A 21,983-nucleotide genomic window follows, 5' to 3' on the forward strand; every position below is an offset into this window, starting at 1 on the left:
AAAAGCTGCAGATATGCCACATAAAAAGAGAGACAGGAAGAAGTCTAGAAAACACACCAGACACGAACCTGATGCTGAAGCCTCCGTGTTGCCAGAGGGGTCGCCAGAATCCAAACATGAGGCTGCATCAGGCACAGAATCAGATTCACGTGCCGCATCCCCTGCTTCAGTTACAGGCACACTCACACCATCACCAAAGCCTGTACCACCACCTGTAAAAACTCTTGTGGGTATATTATGTTTAACCTGCTTTTTCATGTGTCACTCTGTGTGTGTGTGTGTGTGTGTGTGTGTGTCTGTGTCTGTGTGTGTCTGTGTGTGTGTTTAAAGTCTCTGGTATTCTGTTACCCAGCTGAACATTGAAACTTGCTGTGAGGTCTGTCAGTCAAGAAAAAAGAATGTGAACATGTGTGTGTGTGTGTGTGTGTGTGTGTGCGCGCGCGCATGTTTTTGCGTACGCGTGTGTGTGTATGTGTTTGTGTGTGTGTGTGTGTCTGTGTTAAGCTCTGGTGTGGTGTGGTGCTGCATTTTATGGAAATATTTTGTGGACATACATTTGGTTTTGGACAGGACATGAGCAACAGCGCAATGGTCAAACTTTAAGCAGTGGACATTATGTATCTAAGAATCCTTGGTGTGAATACTGGAGACAATGCCTGATGAGTTAAAGGTGGATATTTTTCCATTCTCTCTGGTCAACAGAAGTGCAGACCTGTTAGTGCTTAAACTCTCTTTGTGTATACACATGCTGAAAATCAAATGCCCTCATTAAAGATTCCATAATCAGTGTCAATGTTTGGTAGGTTTTAGAATTTTAAACATATCCAGCATGCAAACCCTTGTAAGCCAAATGAGGCTGCCTGCATCACAGGGTATAAACGGTCATGCACATGAAAGTCCACCCTTCCATGTGATTGAATATAGAAGTTGCAGCCCTTGAACGCAGAAGATGAAGAAGAAGTGAATAATGTAGTCTCTGCAAAACCCCACTGCTGTACAACCAATGTGACCAGTTGTCAGAGACAGGTAAAAATAGCAGAGTCGCCTTAGTAGATGTAGACCATAGATCCTGAATTCTTAAAGGTGCATATACGTGAGAACACACACACACACACACACACACATGTACACTTGTACACACCATCATGGAAGTCCATGGTGAACTATGAAGATGTCAGAGACTACAGAGATGAGAGCGCAGCCCAAAAGCAGCTGCACAAATGCAGCTGCTCTGTGGGGAGGCAATAGCAGATGATAGATCTCATCTCCTCTCTTTGCAGGATTATTATTTATGGTCAAGGTCCTCAAGATGCCTCTCTTCAAATGCCCAAATTCCCTTGCTGCCAGGTAGTTGCCAGATGCTGCTATCAGTGGCAAGGGTTTCCCACCAAATGGGAAATGCTGCAGGCCCCAACGAAAACTTTCAGGCAGTCTTTGAAGTGTTTGTGGTCATCTGCTATTTGCACCAGCAGCCAGCTTAGAGAAGACGACTGTTTGGCAGTCATGTGTCACCCATTTAGACTACATGTCTAACCCTCCGAAGCTGGGATTTCAAGATCAGTGCTTCAGCCCCAGACATCTTTGCTCTGAGAAGCACTTCTTTAATTGTTGGAAACTCACATGCAGCTCACATGCACGTGTACACACACACACACATACACACACTCCACTCACTACCTCCAAATAAAGTATACAGATTATCCAGAAATGGTAAACTAAACATAAGAAACTAGGACAGCCACACCTGGTCACTAATGTGTGTGTGTGTGTGTGTGTGTGTGTGTGTGTTTTCAGGTAGATGTGATGATAGAGAGGGTGTCAGTGTCATATCTCAGATCCAATGAGTGGACGGAAGAACATCGTGACGTTCTCCATAGATTTGCCACTGACAATTCATTGATGGCACTCTTCCTGTACAAGGATGTCTACAGAGGCTTTTGTGTTGAAACTGTTGTGCCACCCTTCAAAATTGGACAGGTGAGTTACTGTGATGGTACTGTGTTTTTAACTGGAGTTCTGCAGTGTGCAGTGGAAAAAATAGCAGTTGCTGGGTATATTGACTCATTTGTTACGCCTTTTTGTGGAGCACAGAGCCACAGCAGCACTGCCCTGTTTGGTTTGGGTAGCCTTTCCAGGAGCCAAAGGTCCCACCTTCATAGCTATCAGGGTCATTGATTGAGACAAAAGCCTCCTCCACAGAAAAGTGGTGATCCAACCATTCAGATTTCCTGCTTTAAAAAAGTGTTTTTTTTTTTTTAGGAGTTTCTGATTAAAACATGTATATGATTCATTGATTGTGCTTTGAACATTGCAACATAGTTGACTGAAATAATTTTGGTAGTTTTTTGTGTGCTAGCTGTCTGTGCAGTTATGGAAAAAAAAAAATGTCTTGAAACCAAGTCAGGTGTTTGGCACAAGCAGTAACTAAGTAAGTGACATGATTGTCTAAAGCCAGGTCAAAACTTTGGCATTAGCAGTTATATATTCTTAAATTAAAATATAAAAATTGAAACTAACATGATAAAAACAATGGATTCTTAAGGGTGTTTTTCTGTTTTACTTATAAACAATGGATTCTGTTGGGTGTTTACTGTATTGCACATTTTTTGACAAATGGTGGAACTTTCCTCACAAAAGACGGATCTAACAGGAAATATGGAATGAGTGTACTTTTTATAGCTGCAAAATATCCCGGTTATCCATCACAAAATATATAAAGCATACAAAGTTGAGCATGCCGAACAACTCTACACATGACACCCCCAGTATGTTGAAAATAATATATATGATATCTTAAGGCCAGACACTACTGTCAAATAATGACTTTTTTTTCTCAACGACTGTATCTCTCTCTTTTTTTTTGTATGCTAGGTGTATCATCACTTTTGGATCACAAAAAAATGTTCTTAGATTTCTGTGAATACCCGTTGCTGTGGAAACAAATCAAAATGGCCGCCAAACAATGTATCAAAGAAATCGGGTTTGTGGTCCATGTGGTGCATGCAGACACTTGTTGGTTATGTGGACTTGATACACAATGACATTATCTTCATTTGCACGTGAGATTGTGTTGATTCTTCAATTATTGTACTTTTTATGAATTTTTGAAATTTTGGATATTGCGAAATCCTCAAAATTTACAATGGGTAAAAAGATTGGAACTCCTATTAATTAAAACCCAGAGAATATTTCATACATACTCGTGACAAAACTTCAATAACATGTCATAAAACAATCACGCAAAGTCTCATGGTTGTCGGTTTACTCATCATTGAGCAAGTCCAAGGTATGTTGTCAAGGCCAGAAACTTGACGACTTGCGTCAAAATTGAACAAAAAATTATTAATAAACACTTTCATGATTCAGCAAGCAATCATTATTGGCCATTTTTTCATTGTTAAAGACATCTTTACAGTGGAAAAACTTATGCATATGATAGAGGAGATGTTCAAGAATCAAAATCCATCAAAAACCCAAATCAGTAAAAATCATCATTTTGGTCTCTTTTGCACTGCCATGTCCCCCCTTAAGGAACTGGATTATTCTTTGACATTCTGATGTCAGACAACAAACTTCCAAATTCTTGTCCAAAGTGGTCTGAGAAAAAACAGACAATTTCATGAAAAAGAGCATTTTTATTATATAGCAAAATTTAAGATATTGAAATGTGTTCAACTTCATATATTACATGACATCCTTGGAACAAACGTTGTCCTGAAAGAAATGGGGGTTGGGAGGGGGAGGGGTGTGTGTAAATAAAGACTGTGTGATTTTAGTAACAGTGAAAAGGACAATATTGAACACATACTTTAGAGATGTGAACATTCAAAACTCTTTTGGTAGAGGTTTGAAGAGTTACCGAGGGTGAAGTGCGAAACATGTTCCAACACAGAAATAACTGAAAGCATGGTATTGTTTCTCATTGCTCAAAATGTATGCACTGACACAGTATTTGAGGTTTTGATATTTCTTGGGAAAATGTACAGCTATAAATGTAAATTTGACAAATACAGAACCAACGTAATAGCTTTTGAAAAATACAATAGAAGAACACAATGAAATATACAAGACTTTCAAACAAAGTGGTTGTCTTATAACCCATTGATTAATGTTTCTTATGTGTAAATATAGAATACAAACATTAATTTATTAAATGTATTTTCAAAGAACTATTCATGTATGTGTTGTATGTAATGTGTATTTAATATGTTTTTTGTTTGTTTTGTTTTGTTGCTGTTCTTGTTGTTCTTTCTATGTTGGATAATCATTCAAATTGAAATGTTAATTAGTAGTTGTCTTTTTTCTATTCATTCATTTGTTTATTTATTTTGAATAGTTATCTAATTATTGTGTACTGTTTTTTTGTGTTTCATTTTCTTCTTTGTGTTACGAAATTGAAATACCCTACTCATGCTCAAGTCAGCAAAGATTTAAACTGTATTCTCCAAGATTATTGAGAGAGAGGGGTGGGGAGTGGGAGGAATAAAAAGAAAGTGCTAGTACTTGCTGACCACCCTGAAAACACAATACAGACATCACAACGCTTGCTTGCTGCTTGAATTATTTGCCTTGAAGTATTTCCATATTCTGAGAGTATGCCATGTTGATCCTACATTATTTAGAGTTATTGAAATTTGTTAAAAAGTCCTGAAAAACCTTGGATTTTTTGGAGGGGGTGGGGGTAGGGGTGAGGGGAGGTTGAATACAGGACCCCTGCATGCATTAAGTCATTTAAAATCAGATTGACTGAAGAAGTTCATTAATGTTTCTGTCATTGATCAAGGTAAGTCATTTTCAGCTGTTCTACTTTTTGAAAATGGAAAACAGGGATCCATTGACAATCAGCAACTTCTCAGAGAATGTGCAGTATGGCTCTCTCCATGGAAACTACTTGAAGAGCCTTCTGCGTATCATGAGCAAAATGTATGCTCCTCAGTTCTTCTTCAATCCTGAGTGGACAGAATGTATCCTTGTTGAGATTTGGCACATTTGCATGCTTCTTTGTTTTTGTTTTCTTGAAGAGAAAGAAAACTGATTTAAGTTAACCAGTGTTGTGCTGTGTGTGTGTGTGTGTGTGTGTGTGTGTGTGTGTGTGTGTGGTGTCTCACCTTCTGTATGTGTGCATACATCTTATTCTCAGCTCTGTTTAGTTAGTAGAACTTTGCTAAAAACCCTTGAGCATCAGGGTCCAGCCCTAGACTGCCACCTAAACACTGTGTCTCACAATGAGCAACAGACCTGTACCCAGTCTTCAAAGGTTTTCAGTGTTTTGAAAATTTGGTGGTGGCAAGTGATCCTTGGAACAACGAAAGACAGTCTGATTGAGACCATGTGATACATGCTTGACCTTCCTTCAGTGCAGGCCAGAAACAAGTTAGAAAGGTTAAGGCCTGTTTCAGAGGATTAGAAAACCCTCAAAGCCCACTGCATTCTGCAGTTAAGGAACTGAAAGTCAGCCATCTAGGATGCAGAAGAAGATCATGGATGGGACAAACAGAGGACACAGTCCAGCTAGTATGCCAGTACAAGACCTGAAAGAAAAAGAATGGGAGGAAAACCCTGAAAACCTCAAACATCTCTTCAAGTTCAACACAATCATTTCACCCACTCTGGGAAGAGGATTGGATTACACTGCTGGTCAGGCATCTGCTTAGTAGATGTAGCGTAGCGTATATGGATTTGTCTGAATGCAGTGACACCTCCTTGAGCAACTGAACTAAACTGAACTGAACCGGTACTGGCACTTTAGAAGAAGTGATATACTTGTTGATCATATCCCCTCTATTTCCACTAAACATTCTCACCTTGTAATGTTGTTTTCATGGTAGCCTCTTTGATGTTTCTGATTAGATTTAATGGGCACACTTGAGACAAAGTGGTAATTGTGTTATAACTGGTTGTTGCAGATTATTGCTAAATACTCCTTATCTTGGTCCAGCTCTGAGGAATGACTTTTCTGAGAAACTTCATCGCTTCATGTCAGGCCTGACAGATGCCCGCTGGAAATTGGATGGCAAAACAGTCTTGTATATTCCTCATGAAGGTGTAGATGTACCCATTGAAGTGGCTGCTGACAGCAAGGAATATGTACAGAGAATGGAAGGTGTGTGCGTTCTTGAGAGAATTTGTGTATGTATGTGTGTATATGTGTACTCACATGTGTATATCAACAGTTGACCTGTCTTACTAGACTTATTCCTGGATAGATTCCTTTGGGAACGTAAGTTCACACCAGCATTTCTCCATTGGACATGGTTCTGGGCTTCCAGTTGGGCCTATGTCCATCTGGCTGCCTTTGTCTCATCCTCCATGCATCTAATTCATGTTTTGCCCAGGTCTGTCCACTTTTATATTTCCTTGAGGGTTCCATTCTAGTGCTTGCACGGTGATGTTTGGAGGTTTACACAGAGTGTGGCCAGTCCAGCTTCATTTCATTTTTACGATTTCATTACTGATAGGAATCTGGACTGCCACAGGTTGGCATTTGTGTCTGACCTTTTAACATACATAATGCATCCCATATATCTGTTGATAAAGGTCTGGTGTTCGTTGGTTGGTATTCAACTTTGACAGTGTCCAAGTCTCTGGTCCATACAGGACAGATTTACTAAATCTGTTGGATATCCTCATTTTGTTGGGCTTGGAGAGTGCTGTGGAGTTCTTTATAGGCCGCTGGGTGTTGAATGCCTGCCTTGCCTTGCTGATACAGTTTTCAGTGTCTTTATGTGTGCCTCCATATTTGCTGACTATACATCACTTAGACTTATGTAGGAAACTTCTGTCTCATTGATATTGTTGCCTTGTAAGATTAGGCTTTGTTGTATATTGTTGATTCTCATGGAGTCAGTCTTCTTGATGTTGATTTTGAGGCTTGTTCTCTCTGCTTCTTCAGAAAGACAATTTTTCTTGTGCATCTTGGCATTGGTGTGAAAAAAAGATGACACTGTGGGCAAAATCATGATGTTCCAGTTGTTTGGTGAAGGTTCTTTGGATGCCTGTGTTCCAGTTTTGGGTAGTCTTCTTCATAAGAGTTGACAAGCAGCAGGGAAAATCATGAAGCAGCCCTGTCTCACGCATGTTCTCACAACAGATGTGTCAGCTTGCCATAATGAATGACCTGACGTGAAGGTTTGTCATACAGCTGCTGAATGCTGGCAGTAAACTTTGCAGGTTTTCCTTTGTGGTGTATCAGGTTCCAGTTATTTTCTCTGTCCATAGTGTCAAGAGCTTTCTCAGAGTTTACAAATGTTGTGAAGAGTGGGGACTGCCTTTCAGCTGGTTGTTCAGTGATGATGCACTATTTGGCAGTAAGGTTTGTTCATGATTTGTTTCTATTGCAAGCCATCCTATTCTTTGTGCAGTCCTTGATCCAAAGCTTTCCTCTGCCTTTAAAGCATAATGCTGACCAAGAGCTTGCTGGAAACAGAAGGTAGCATCATACCTCACCACTTGTTGCTGGATGAAAGCGCACCCTTCCTACTTTTACAGGGTGTATCTTTTTTCCATTCTTTGGGCATTTGTTCTCATCCATGTATTTTATGCAGTCAGGGATACAACATTTTTGTTGGTGTTTGTGTGTATTCATTGATTGGGTGCTTCCAGTGGTACGCCATCTGGGCCTGTGGTTTTGCCAGTCTTCATTTATGACAGCCATAGCTATTTCAGCCTTGGTTGTTTACTTCCATTTTCAGTACCTGGGTTTCTGAGAAGTGTGATGTATGGGAGTTCTGTGGAAGGAAAAGTTTTATGTTAGTGTTTCTTTTTCTCTGTTTGTGCAGTGTGTGTCATCCACTGGTCCCGTCAGATCAAACAGGTGCTTAATATCCAGAGTGGGGAGTCTGAGTCTGAGAACGCCAGCCCACTGGCAGAGGTGGAGCACTGGAAGAACCGCTGCACTGATTTGTCAGGGATCACATCCCAGCTGGACCAGCATGAAGTTGTGCGCATCATCAAGATTTTGACAACGGCCAAGTCACACTACATCGCCCCTTTCCTCAAGCTGGCTGGAGAAATTCAGGTGGGTCAGCTAAAGTGTTTGGAAGGCATAGCTACATCATAATAGTTGTCATTTTGAAGAAAAAAAAATTTTGAGCCTGTGTGAAATGTTTGGTTTGCTCATCAGAAATGCTTTGTCATCAAAGTGGAGTGTATAGCTTTTGACCCTTTTCTTAACATGTGTCATTGGAAAACAAATCCTCTTTCTCAGTTTTAGAAAATAAAAAAGTTTAATTTTTTGCACAAGAAGTTCAGAAAACGAACGACTTACTGTGGTCAGGCACATTTTTGCCTGTTCACAAGACAGCAGGTTGGGAAATAGGTAGTGCATGCAAGAAATAGAATGTAATAAAGTAAAGATGATTTGTGCACTGTACAAATGATCATGGCATGGATACCACATGACATGTGACTAGTTGCAATACAGAAGTCTTATCAGAATATCTCATTCAGCTGGAAAACAGAATCATACTGCAGAACCAGTTATGCTACATTGGGATCAGGATTTCCTTTCCCAACATTTTCACAAGTGTTTGGGTTGATGTCTTTGATCAGAACGTGTTTGCTAAATTGTCTATTTTCTTGGCCAACTCTTCAATACATCTGCTGACTGTATATTTTCATGCATTAGTTCATTCAGTTCACTGTCATTATGGGAGTAGGTCGTGTCAGAATAACTTTCTTCCAACTCACACATTTCTGTGTCGCACAATGGGTCTTCACCCGTGGCTTCATCATGAAGGATTGTCACTGCAGCAGCATCTGTTTTCCCTTGTGCTTGGTTGTCATGCCATGCGTCGCTTGATGACAGTGTGCAGAGTGAGGGGGGTGGTTGTCATACGTAAACATATCACCGTGTACAGATTGGTTGTCAGCATGGTCAGTGGCATTAGAACAGACTGGGAGGGGTTTGCAAAAATAAACATTATAGAGGCGATACTCATACAGTGTCTTTCTCTCCTGGTTCAGTCTGTGTGCTTCTGCTTTTCTCTTGTCTCTGTTTACTTGGCATAGACACTTTTGGTGGTATACAGCTATGCTGTGTTGTTAAGCAATGTGGGGTTGACTGCCTTCCATTTTGAAAGAGAACAACGTCATGTCTTGCAGCATTATTGTTAAAGGGTGTAGAAGTAGAAGGAAGGGGGTAGGGTAGAGGATTCCAGGCAGATGACGGATGCACACGCTACTCTCTCCTTGTACCAACAGCAGGGTCTTTTAGTAAGATGAATTGAGGTGTTTATTTCTCCAGCTTAACAGCACTGACTTAGCAGCATATCCTAACTTAGCAGCTAGCAGCACACCCAGAACACACGCAGTACCAAAACACAGGTCAAAAACAATGCCAGATCATATGCTAGACATCATTGCCATGAAAGGCTCATCTTAAATGAACATCAGTATTTTGTCTGGACAAACAGCACCACATATAACCTTTCTCCATTCCTTCACTCAGTGCCTAGCTGTACGCTCTCTTCTCAAAGAGATCTATGTAAAATAAGCTTCATTTCGCTTACCATCAACAATCAGTGACATAAGATAGCCTAATGTGCACCAATTATATGACTGACAAATACTAACTCCCAGTGTTTAACTCCTGTTAAACCACCATACAATAATAGCTGTCACACCAAATACGTGGCAGTTACAAACTCTCAATGTTTAACTCCTGTTAAATCACCATACAATAATAGCTGTTTCCATTAAGACTGAACAAATCTGTACTTTGTCCCCACAAAGTATCTCACTGGTACAATGATTAGATGGGAATCATATAGTTACCAAGTAATTTGGTAAATTAAATATATAGCAACATGTGTGCACCAACATAGGACTGCCTGTCAGTGGTCTCAAATCTTATTGAACACATTCATCTATGTGTTACCCCACTAGCATATAACATATGACTACAGCACATGGTAATCACAACTACCAAGTCACACACGTTCCCCATGCTGCATTATCACCTATGTGCACACACATGGAAAAGCATGAACATACAATTAGCCTGTAGATTTGTTCACCTTGAATATAACCATCACCACCTAACATACAAAATAGGTATGTCAAACCTCAAATATAACCTGTAGAGTAGCTAACTAAAACATGCTACACAGATACTACACACACATCATTTCTGTAGTTCTTTTTCACCTAGTGCTTACTCTGTTCCCACAGTATGTCAACAACTATCACACCACTGACATGTTACTGAACATTATCATTTATATAAGCCAAGATGCAACACCATGTAAACCCAAACATGATGTCCAAGCATCATACCATAATATCAAACTGTTGGAAACAGCAAAGGGGGTCTGGGGGTGGGGTGGGGTGGGGGTTACCCTAATACCCCAAACCAGTACTCCATTTAGTCAAGTATTGTGTACTTTAACCACTTTTCCTTCAGTCACTAGCCTCAAATACAATTAAGCCACACACACATACTGGCTATACTCTCTCACAAGTCATGGTATCTGCATCAACACACTCCGGTTATATTAACTGTGAAATACCGCATTAGCTAAAAAGGGTCTTTTAACGCCCTTGTGATACAACATCATTATTCTACTAACTCCAGACTGTTTCCAAAAACCATAAAGTAAATTGCCAACAAAGCATGATACAAGTACAAGCATTACTCACAGCCCCCAACGTTTCAGGGTTCACTTTATATTCATGTAGCAGAACACAATCCCACTGAGTCAGTGTGTTAATCACGGAACCCAATACCAGGAATCAAGCATTCAACTAAGCCTGAAAAATAGATGCTAGTTTGACACTCACAGCCGCCATAGTACTGTCTTGTCTGTCTGGCTCTCCTGGCCTTGTCCAAGCAAGGAAAAAGGATGAAACCACATATGCCTACCAGTTTTATCCTCTATCACCCATTCACTCCATGCAAATTATCTTCAAACCCAGAACCTTCCCAACTGGTTGAAGTTAATGGACCAATCTGGGACCAGCAGTGCTAGACTTTACATATTAAATGCCTTTCTCACGAAACCCAGCACTGCCAAGGAAGTGGGGACGGGGGAGGGAGGGGGGTAACAAAAGATGCAGCACCATCTAATAGCTCATAGCACACACACCACTGGCGGCGGTGCTATGTGCGGTTAATCTCATTGAGAGGAGAAAATGGGGGTTAAGGTGACAAAAGGGGGAAGGAAAGGGGTAGGGGAATGTATCGGGAGAGAAATAAAACATTTGTGGCCTGACGCAGAAGATGAATGGTTGCGCTCTAAGGAGATATCACCTTTAATTAGTATTTCATGATAACTTGCTCCCTTTGCACTCGGTCAAGGGAAGGGGGGAAGGGAGAGAGGGTATGGGGAGGGGTGTTGGTGGGGATAGTTGCCATGGAAGGGGGAGGGAGGAGAGTAGGGAGGTGGGAAGGAGGGGTCCATCAGTAAGCAGTGTGTGCTGGGAAAATCCCACGCTCCCACCACAGGCGCCTGACTCACTATAACATTATATCAAGCAAGGTTTCCGGCATCAATGGTAGTTCCTCAACACCCAAAATGGTGATTATTTTACAGCTGGAGAATTAGCATCTAGCTGGCTCCCAAGCAAGAGAAGCTACCAAGATTAAAACTTTAGTCAGTGAGAATGGAGACACTGAAGCAAGAGTCTGAATGGCTCTGCAAAAGTACCTTCTGTTCTTTGCCCATCAATACATTTCCAGTACTTGTTACCTGTGTTGTTTAGCGTAATTTGTGTTCCGTGACAGGAAGGGTCCCGGCAGGCGGAAAGTAATGTGAAGTTTCTGGCGACGCTGAAAGAGCCCTGCCATCAGCTGGGGGAGGCCACCCCTGCTGAAATCCCGGCCTTGCTGCCCAGAATCCTGAACCTCATCCGCATCATCTGGGTCAACTCAGAGTTCTACAGGTCACGAGAACAACTGACAGGGTTGCTCAGGAAGGTACGTCTGCTGAATAAGATTGTTCCATTGTCTTTTGAAACAATTACTAACCAACACACTGTGAATTTATCTGGCTGTGATTCTCATGTACATTTATTTCTGGGTCTTCATATAATTCAGCTTGTTTTTTTTCCCATGATTTGGACAGCTGCACATGTTCTAAGTTGATAATGCATACCAGTATTCTCATTTATTCTTGCATTTGTGCCACAATAGTGTGAACTGCCTGAGGTAATAGTAAAACGCACACAGTGTTACCCATTTATACCATCAAAGTAATATTTATTGCACAAAATGATCAGTCTTCCACACAGGCATGCATTCTTCGATGCACACTGAACACATTCATATGCACATGTGCCCATGAAAAGAAAAGCTCCTGAACTCACGCTGGACGAAAGGCCCCAATCCAGGCCCTACTGATCACAACTGTTGCGGATAAAGGGCCCCAATTGGGGCTTTAGATAGTTTTGAATTTTTGGAGTGGCACCTAATTTCCATAATGACGTTATGATCTAAGAATATCTTAACTGACCTTTCCACTGTCAGTAAATGCAGTGTGTGTTGCTGTGCTCGCAAGCAGGAGAGTTTTCATTTTCACGGTGACTGGTTCATGTGAACAGTGTGTGTCAACAATGACCCAATTTCGCCTCAGTCACTAGGCAGACAACAGAAATAGATGAAGGGGCCTTATCGTGGCAAAATAATGTTCTAAATCGAATCTGTTTCAAAGTCTCTGTGCTTTTCTGGATTTGTTTACAAGTTATCAGTATGCGCAAATTTCAAACAAAAAATATTAATGCTTTCATCAGCTCTCTGTGTGACAGAATAAGAAGGGAAGAAGTTTATATTTTGTCCCCAAATAACTTGTAATATAATTACAACTGCCACATATTATATGTTTTATTTTTCAGTAGGGTCTTTTCTATATGAACAGATATCCAGAATTGAAATATCTTCATTCATTCTTTTACAAATAAGGCTTGTATTAGCCTACTATCAAATCTTCGACGAATTAATGAAAAATTGTCCTGTTGTTTTATTTCATCACTTCAATATCACTCTGTCCGAAAATATTTCTATACAGAGACCTGCACGAGTCTTCTAGGAAGTATTTCAGTACGATTGGATGAACATTTGACCCTTTGGGGAGTCACACTGATGGAGTTCCTTCCCCTACCCCCAAAATGCTGTTTTGCCAGGTTTCACCTTTAAGTTGCAAGATCGTGTGGTTTTTGAGGTTAACATTTACATATGCCATGTTCCCCTGCTTCAGGAAGCAATAAATATTGATTTGAAGAATTTTCGTTGAAAACACTGTATGTACCGTGCAAATAAGCGATATTAGTCAGGAAAATGAAGTTTACCCACTGAGCACCTACCACCTCCCCCTTAACACTCATACAAATAAAGCTGACTGGTTTTAAACATATTTAGAGTGTTCGGTGATGATTTTCCATTGTTTTCCACACAAAGCCACATGATTAAGCATCTTGAAGGTGATTGTGAGGCCATCGTAGGGCCAACCTAATGTTCATAAATGTAACAAGAATGTGACTTTATGGAGGCGATAATTTTATAGTGTGTTCTTGTTTGCTGTTGATGATTAATGATTGGACAGTTTGGGGTATAATGATTTCACATTTACATTTATTTTGTGTATCTGCTGAAGTGAACGTAGCGATGGTAAAAAAAAGAAGAAATGGCGTCAAGAGAGAGCAAGCATGAAACAATCTCACATCAAAAGTAGACGAAGTCCCAGACTGCATTATAAATGTTGAAGAATCGACTGGAGAGCCTTTGGTCTGTATTTCTTATACAAACAGCTGCAGTTTCAGTTAGAGAAGTTTCAGTCAAAATATAGTTAGACGGTGACTGCTGGAACCTGCAGACTTCCTATTTTGCATGGACACTTTGCAAATCTATGAGAACCTAAACCCAGAGCATGGAGACTGCTGTTAAATGCTTCAGAATTAACACAAAAAAGTTCTTTGGTGATGAAGTTGTTCAACAGCAGCCAGAAACTTTTAGGTATTCCTCCGAGACATAGGAAAAAAAACACAACATTTTGCAAGCCAGAGTGCATTTTCTTTCAATAGAGAAGCACAAAAGAAAACTAGTTATTAAAAAATATCCAAATAGGGCATCCGGAATTGCAATATTTGAATATGAAGAATGAATAATGGTGCTTCAAGCTGCAGAAGAGGAAAAGGATGAAAAGCTCTTACATAAGATATGGTCCTTTGAACTTTTAGCATGGCGGTCCTTTGAACTTTTAGCATGGCGGTCCTTTGAACTTTTAGCATGGTAACCAAATTATCACCACAGCTACTTCAGGTAATAGCTGAGAGATCCAGTCTGTTAGAGAAGTACTGACAATGAATCTAAACTGGACCAGAAGGATCTAGAAGATTCACTCAGGTTTGCTTTTGAACACGTGTGCCAGGTGATTGGCATATACATTCTCAGTACTTCTCTAACAGACTGGATCTCTAAGCTATTACCTGAAGTAGCTGTGGGGATAACTTGGTTATCATGCTAAAAGTTCAAAGGTTACCATGCTAAAAGTTCAAAGGACCTTATTTTATGTAATGGCTTTTCATCCTAGAATTTGATTATAGTGGAGAGTGTCTTGCCCAAGTTACATCCCCACTCTCTCGGCCAAGAGGGTTTTAGGACAGTCGATGTTGAGATGATGTAAAAATGAGTTCAGCAGACCCTGAAGAACATTTTAAGACTAGTCTACATCATTCCTGGAGGATGGGGAGGGGGGTGTGCATGGTAACCCCCTCGGCCTTGCAGAATACATCTGTGAGGAGAGACAGGGGAGCTAACTGGCAGCACTAAGTGAGTTAAAACAAGAAAAAAAAAGAAGAAGAAAAGAAACAGTAGCCAAACAAGCATTTGGACATATGCACACACATTTGTGTGCTCAGCTGCAGCAATGAAATGAATTGTGAACAGACATTTTGAACAGGATGACTGGTTACAAACTGTGGTAAAGGTGGGATCAGAACAGAAAAAAAGTAACGGAACCAGAATAAGGGAGGATATAAGTTTGTCTCAATTTGGGTTTGATAAGGAAATACTGGAAAGGACCCTGAAAGATATTGTTATCTGTTCTCATTTTTTAATATTTAAATTTCCTTGTTGTTCCCTGTTTATTTTTTAAGTGTTTGAAAGCATAATTCATGATTCAAGTGTCATAGTCTCCGTAGCAAACTTCAGTCACCAGAAAGATTAGTTTCTTTTGGCCTGTGATGACTCCTCAGTATAATCCAGGAAGACAGAATGCCAAGTGCACACAGTCTTCCTATTTTTCATTCTGGTTTCCATGTGATTATGATGATTGTGCAGGTGAGCAATCAAGTGATTGCTCGTTGCCGTGCCTACATCAGCCTGGACAAGCTGTTTGATGGCTACATTATCAGCAGCCGTAAGCACCTGCAGCAGTGTATTGAATGCTCCCAGAGCTGGCAGAACATCTACCGCAAGGTATGGACAGCCATCAGCACCGCATTTTGTCATAGCACAATGTACAGAGTGGTTGTTTGTGAAGGTTCTACTCTGCAATATTTTGGAGTGGGAAAGGTAATGAGTGGTGTTCAATCATTATTCATACACTACAGGGATTGAAATATTTTTAGAGGGCAAGTAGATGTATAGTGTATGGATGTTGCCACAGGTGGGGACCAAGCGATCAGGCCTGTGTTTCGAGAACTTTGGTGTTACTGTAATGTTGACTTAATTATGTCTGTTTATTGACTGTGATTGAGCCAGGTTTGAATATTGGTGATGAACACAAACCTTACACTGCAATGTGTGTGTGTGTGCACTTATACTCTAACTGTGTCTTTGGAGACTGCATAGATCTGTTGTTTAACACCTTCCTCTTAAGGAAACAGAAGTTTGTCTGTTCTGATCACTGTATTCAACATTGTCAACAGGGCATTTGAGTGTTGAATGTTTCAATGTTGGATGTTGTCCAGGAATCATATTGATTGCCTGCATGAGTACTAGCCAGAAAAAAGAAATCAGTATAGTGTTTGTCACCTGAGTGCATGCTGTAACAAATATTGCAGACGGCCGCTGTTCACCAGAAGTTCTCCCCACACGAATGGAAGTTGGATGAGAACAACTTTTTCTCTCAGATGGAGGCCTTTGTTCAGCGCTGCAAGGACCTGCTGGAGGTTGGTGTTCTGGTGGAAGGATGAAATCAGAAGCGCTGCATGCATTTATTCTCATCCCATCTCATTGTTTATTGTCCAGCTAATGGTTCATGGCCTTTCACGATTGAAAACACTTCAAACAAGAGGTACTTACGAACAAGCATGTCAAGGGACAAAATTATGTGAAACATAGGGAGAAAAATAGAGAAATGATACTAAAGTTACAGTGCGTCTGATGTTGACCATTTTCCCATTTTCTCACCAGAGGATAAAACAAGAGCCTTAAATCCATTCACATAGTTACATATAGTCCATTAAAAAAGATATGTATATTTAGAAAAAACAAAACAAGAAAACACAAACAGCCGGTACAGCCAAAAATTGTCTACAGGCACCTCATTAGTGTTCCTGACTGACGGGATCCCTTGTGTCCCCATTGGGAAGTGCTGTGTATGTGTGTGGTCAAAGAGAAATACTTGTCATCAGATGAATGTTGGCTTGTTGATTGTCTTTGTTGTTAAGAGTTTTACAAAATCTGCAACAAAGAGAATGGAATTCATGTCATTCTGGCTCCCTGACAGTACCCTTGATGTGCCGGTTTCATGTTTGTCCATGTTCTGGTGGCAACATTGTAGAGTGTATTGAAGCTACAACAGTGCATACTAAACATATTTATTTGAAATTTTGGCAGTTAAAATGTACGTCTGGTTAAAAAAAAAAAAGCCTCCACGGCAAAGCTTTAGCATTGCAGACTGATGGCTTGGAGGATGCAGGTTTGATTCCCAGTGGAAGTTGTTGTTTTTTTTCCAGCCTGTGGCCAGTTCCTAGGAACCCAGAGTTGAGTGTGCTTTGGGCTTAAATGAAAAGACTGGTACCATACAGTCGAGTGTCACCCACTTAACAGAGGCGTCTTTGGATGTGTTGCTTAAATTTCCTGACTAACACTGGGACCTGGTAAACACCAGGATTTTATTATGAAAGTAAGTGTAGAGTACAGCCTTGTCACATCGTCCCAAACCTAAATGTACCTCCATAGCGTCATTGTTATCCTCTTCCTCCTCCTCCTTCATCATCAATAAAAAGAATTGTCTCAGGTTCTGTGGCCTTGCATGCCCTGCTCTCATGGTGACCTTGGTTTGAATTCCCTTCCAGTTCCATGCTTGGGATGAGTCCTGTCCAGGTCTTAGGTGTTTGCAGATTCATGGGGGCATATCATTGATGGGATGTGGTGGTGGTCTCCAATGCTCATTCAGTCTGGCTCCAGGATTAAGCAAGTATTGTCATCATTTGGGGGCATAAAAGGTGGTGTCTTAACCCCTTGAGTGCCCCATGCATTGTAGGATGTTTTTTTTTTTATCCTAAAGTCAATAAATTCATGTGAAATTGTCATAATTTGATTATGAGTTCATTTTCCTCGAATAAAAAAGGTATAGGGTGCATAATGCTTTCTTTTAGTAGTTTGCATATAGGCTTGGCACTGAAAGAGTTAAGTATGTTAAATCAAAACAGGCACCACTGAACATCACGGAAGTGACTCAGCAGCAGTGCAGGGTCTCCTCTAGTGTGTGGCCTCCTGCTGATCTGATATCGATAGTTCCCTGTGGACTGCCAATGCTGGGGCTGCGACACATGAACCTGGGTGTGGCTGTGTGGAAAAAGCAGCGTGGGATTGATGCCTCTGAAATGGTGCATATGGTGGGGCAGCAAACAAATAAACAAACAAACAAAAAAAAAGATTAGGTTAAAAAAATATCTAAACCATAGTGGGGTGAGACAGTAAAGCTGATGGTGTAACGTGTGTGTGGCAGGTGTGTGACGCCCAGCAGCACTTTGCCCGCTTTGTGGAAGGTAACCAGATACCTCTGCCCCAGTTCTGGGGCCACAAGGGTCTGCAGATCGCCTGCCAGCTGAAGAACATTGAGGACCAGTACTTCAGAAACCTCCGCATTCTGCGCCAGAGCAAGAACTCCATCCTGGACGTCAAGTCCACCACCTGGCATGCTGACTATACCAAGTATGAAAACTGAGATGTTTCCAATGTCGTTGATTTTCAGTGAGAAAGAAAAAATTCCCTTGCAGAACCTGTAGGACTATTTCTTTCCAACCGCCATCCCTGTCTGAGAAGGCTACGGCTTTTTGAGGCAGTCAGAAGTGCAAGAAAAAGTTCCTGATGTGATCTGTTGCTGACTTCACATTTGTCATACGTAGCCAAGCTGGTGACATTGTTGGAAAGAATGTTTGCACGTCAGTCTGGAAATGCAGTTACATGATTTGACTGGTGCAGAACAAAATCACTCTCTCTCTAGGGGGAGGAAGGCCATGTTACTTGCACAGTTTTTTTCCATCGCCATCTGTCTTATTGTCTTTTCTGGAGTCACTATCCACAGTGCCACGAAGGTGCACAGCCGTCTTTACGTGTTAGCTGATTGGCTAGAAAGTTGAATATGTTCAGAATTTTCAAGCTTAAGAATATGTTCTTGCTTATCATGTTTTCTGAAGCTCGAGCACAAAAAAATTTTTTGGTTCATGTGTTTGTGTTTGTGTGTGTGTGTGTGTGTGTGTTGTGAATGAGTGAGTGTGTGTGTTGTGGTAAGCTTTAAGAAATTCATTTTCTCTGGAAAAACTTTGTCATTTCCAAATATGCCTTGTAAATAGAAAAAAAGATTTGTTTTTTTTCCAAAACACATTCCAGTTACAGTGACAATACACTATTGGAAGGGCACAGGAAACACTAAAAGTTTCCACAGCCATTTATACAGAAAGGCTGCTATGTTTTACACTTAGTGTGAAGACCTTACACAATTTACATTAGCCAGAGAGATTATTTTGTCAGGTAAGCAGTGTCCTTGGTGACAGCCTGTTTGTACATTCATTCTGCACATACAGAATGTCATGGGCTATTTCCAAAGCCCTAAAGACAGTCAAGATCAGGAGGTCAGGGTTCAAGGTCACAACATGGCATGATACAGCTTGGTTTTTTCCTTTTTTATGTTTTACTTTTGTTTGTTTAATCTTCTTTTTGTTTGTTTTGATGAATCAGTGGGAATCACTCGTGAGTCATGTGCCTCTTTTTTATTAAAAAAAAAATCTTTACAAATCTTAATTAATCCTGTGTTGGATGAAGTGGGTATAAGATGTGGGTCTTGAAGGCCTTCCCTCTCATTCTCGTTGTTCTAAAAATGTCCTGAATGTTGGCCTACAATTTCAGATTTTGCAGTGGGATCAAGGATGTGGAGGTAATGACTCAGAATGTGCTGAACAATGCTTTCAAGACTGTGCTGGCTGTGAACAGAGGGATAGAGATCTTGGATGTCTTCATGCACCTGCAGTCTCGGGAAGTAAGTGTGTGTGTGTGTGTGTGTGTGTGTGTGTGTGTGTGTGTGTGTGTGTAGTGATACTCGAAGGGTATCTTTCGTTTTTGACATGGAATCATGGTAACTGAAGCATTCATTACAAGCCTAACAACTGCCTGTAATGCTTGCATGCATAGCTGTTTATACATGTGATTGCAATCACTCACAGTCTGTCAAAAATTCCATGGTAACTGAAGCATTCATTACAAGCCTAACAACTGCCTGTAATGCTTGCATGCATATCCGTTTATACATGTGATTGCAATCACTCACAGTCTGTCAAAAATTCCATTGTAACTGAAGCATTCATTACAAGCCTAACAACTGCCTGTAATGCTTGCATGCATATCCGTTTATACATGTGATTGCAATCACTCACAGTCTGTCAAAAATTCCATGGTAACTGAAGCATTCATTACAAGCCTAACAACTGCCTGTAATGCTTGCATGCATAGCCGTTTATACATGTGATTGCAATCACTCACAGTCTGTCAAAAATTCCTTTGTGTGCAGAGATGCTCATTCATACTCGCACTGTCAGATATGTTGGTGAATGATGCATGATAAATGTGTAGCCGGGTTGGCTACAATCTTCATTGGGCCAGCTTAGCAGACGACTTTTGTGACTCGTTTCTTGCAGTTTTGTGTGATATGTAATATGTCTATGTTAGTTCTCTGAGCTGAAAGTCAGAAGCCGCTAAATTTGGTCAAACAAACACAAGTTTAGCCCCTTAAGGCTTGCAGTCTTTGTTGGGCCACTTCAGGTACTTCATCTTGAGGAATCTTGTTCCAGGTTCTCTCTAGCCAATATGGATGTAAAGCTGATGTAAAGGAATTATATGTTTATACAACTTTTCTCCTACAACCAGTGTATATACATTTCAGACAGTTAATATTGTTGGGACTTATTTTGTTTATATTGGGAACACTTTTTATGCAACAGCTCCCCTTATAATCTGTTCTGGTTTTGGCCTTGGGGTTTGCATTTAAAAATAACGCCCCTCAAGAGCATTTGACTAGAGTCCATCCACTGGATTGTGTGCATTTTAAGTATATAACTTTAACCTCTTGACTGCGCTGTTGATGTACGGTGTACGTCATGAAATGTCGCTCACCAATGCTGTATTGACGTGCGCCGTACGTCATGTTACAATGTTCTGTGTTTCGAGTCCCGCATTACAGAAAATGCAGTCTGCTAACCATTAAATTAGCTCCCCTGAGAGCTCTTTATCTCCTGAGTTCCATAAGCTAAAATTATTCATTGGATTGTCATATTTAAGGCGAAAGTTTTGCAAGTTTGTACGAAGCTCAGGTTGTGTTTGCAAAGCCATGGCTGAACGCAGACAAACCCCAACACTTGCACTAATATTGAAAGAAATCTTTCACGATGCAAACAATAGAGATGAAGATTGTGGACTGAATGAGATAGAACTGTGTGAAGTTGATGCTGAAGACGCTGATTTTAACATGGAGGGGGGTGGGAGGTGGATTTGCTTGACGAAACTGAAGACAGACAGGCTCAGCTGATTCAAGATGCCAGTGGGTGTTTACGAAGTTTGTCAGTTTATTATTTGCTTTCTGTTTGTTGTAACAATGAATATGACTGCATTGTTTGTGTTTTGAATGTGTTAGCTGTGGTAAGTAGCTTCGTCAGTCACTGATCAGTGTGTGAGAGTGAGAGAGAGTCACGTGTGTACTGTGTGTGACCATCACAGCCCAAGGAGGCGTGGCTTGCTGGCTGGCTCATTGTTGATGACAGCATGTGTTGCTCACCAAGTGCTTTCTGTGTATTCATTTCCAAGTGTGTATTGGTTTATTGTTGTTGTTGTTGTTCAGTGTTGTTGTTGTTTTGTGTGTGTGTGTGTGAGAGAGAGAGAGTGGGGGAAGGGGGGGGGGATGTTTATAAAACTGAAATCAGAGAAAGATATACAGAATTGTATGCCTAAATTACTTTGTAAATGCAACACTTGTGTGTGTGTGTGTGTGTGTGTGTGTGTGTGTGTTGTCATTTTGTTTTGTATGAGAAAAAGAGAATGAAGGGGGTGTGGCATACCATGAACCAGTTTCAGTGTGTGTGTGATTTGGGGGTTTGGGGTGGGGGGTGGGGTAGGTGTGTGTGTGTTTCTATTTCAGCTTCTGAAAACAATCAGAAATAAAATGGTACCATTTCATGATCTTTTTATATGTAAAAAATAAATAAATAAAAACTCCAAAACCCCAACAAACTTAGTCTTTTAGGCAATGTGTTTCAGGTATGCAGCATGGTGATGATCATGATGTTCGTCCTGGACCATCTGGAGTTGACAGCTTGCCACAAACCTACAGCTGAAGACCAGCAGCAGCAAGACCAAAGGGCAGTAAACAAACCTCCAGCATTTCTGGATTACAACAAAAAACATGGGTGCCATGGACCATCATGACCAACAGCTGTAGCCCTATGATGCCACAAGGAAAACCCTGAAGTGGTACAAATATCTGTGTGTGCATTTTCTACAAATTGCCATGCTGAATGCACACACCCTCTACAAAAAAAAGCAGACAACAGCA

At 40.7% G+C, this 21,983-nt stretch overlaps 1 protein-coding gene across 1 annotated transcript in view; it reads left to right on the plus strand.

Annotated features, from left to right (window-relative positions):
- The first annotated feature begins 1,921 nt into the window (after window positions 1-1,921).
- LOC143289344 (dynein axonemal heavy chain 2-like) overlaps window positions 1,922-21,983 on the plus strand; it is a 152,572-nt gene continuing 132,510 nt past the window's right edge. The window contains exons 1-8 of the mRNA XM_076598345.1: window positions 1,922-1,977; window positions 5,907-6,103; window positions 7,779-8,017; window positions 11,723-11,914; window positions 15,272-15,409; window positions 15,997-16,104; window positions 17,892-18,097; window positions 19,292-19,421. Of these exons, the coding sequence (XP_076454460.1) occupies window positions 1,922-1,977; window positions 5,907-6,103; window positions 7,779-8,017; window positions 11,723-11,914; window positions 15,272-15,409; window positions 15,997-16,104; window positions 17,892-18,097; window positions 19,292-19,421 (1,266 nt within the window). The remainder of the gene's footprint in view (window positions 1,978-5,906; window positions 6,104-7,778; window positions 8,018-11,722; window positions 11,915-15,271; window positions 15,410-15,996; window positions 16,105-17,891; window positions 18,098-19,291; window positions 19,422-21,983) is intronic.

The sequence above is a fragment of the Babylonia areolata genome, chromosome 13 (genome assembly GCF_041734735.1).
Source record: "Babylonia areolata isolate BAREFJ2019XMU chromosome 13, ASM4173473v1, whole genome shotgun sequence".
Classification (NCBI taxonomy): domain Eukaryota; kingdom Metazoa; phylum Mollusca; class Gastropoda; order Neogastropoda; family Buccinidae; genus Babylonia; species Babylonia areolata.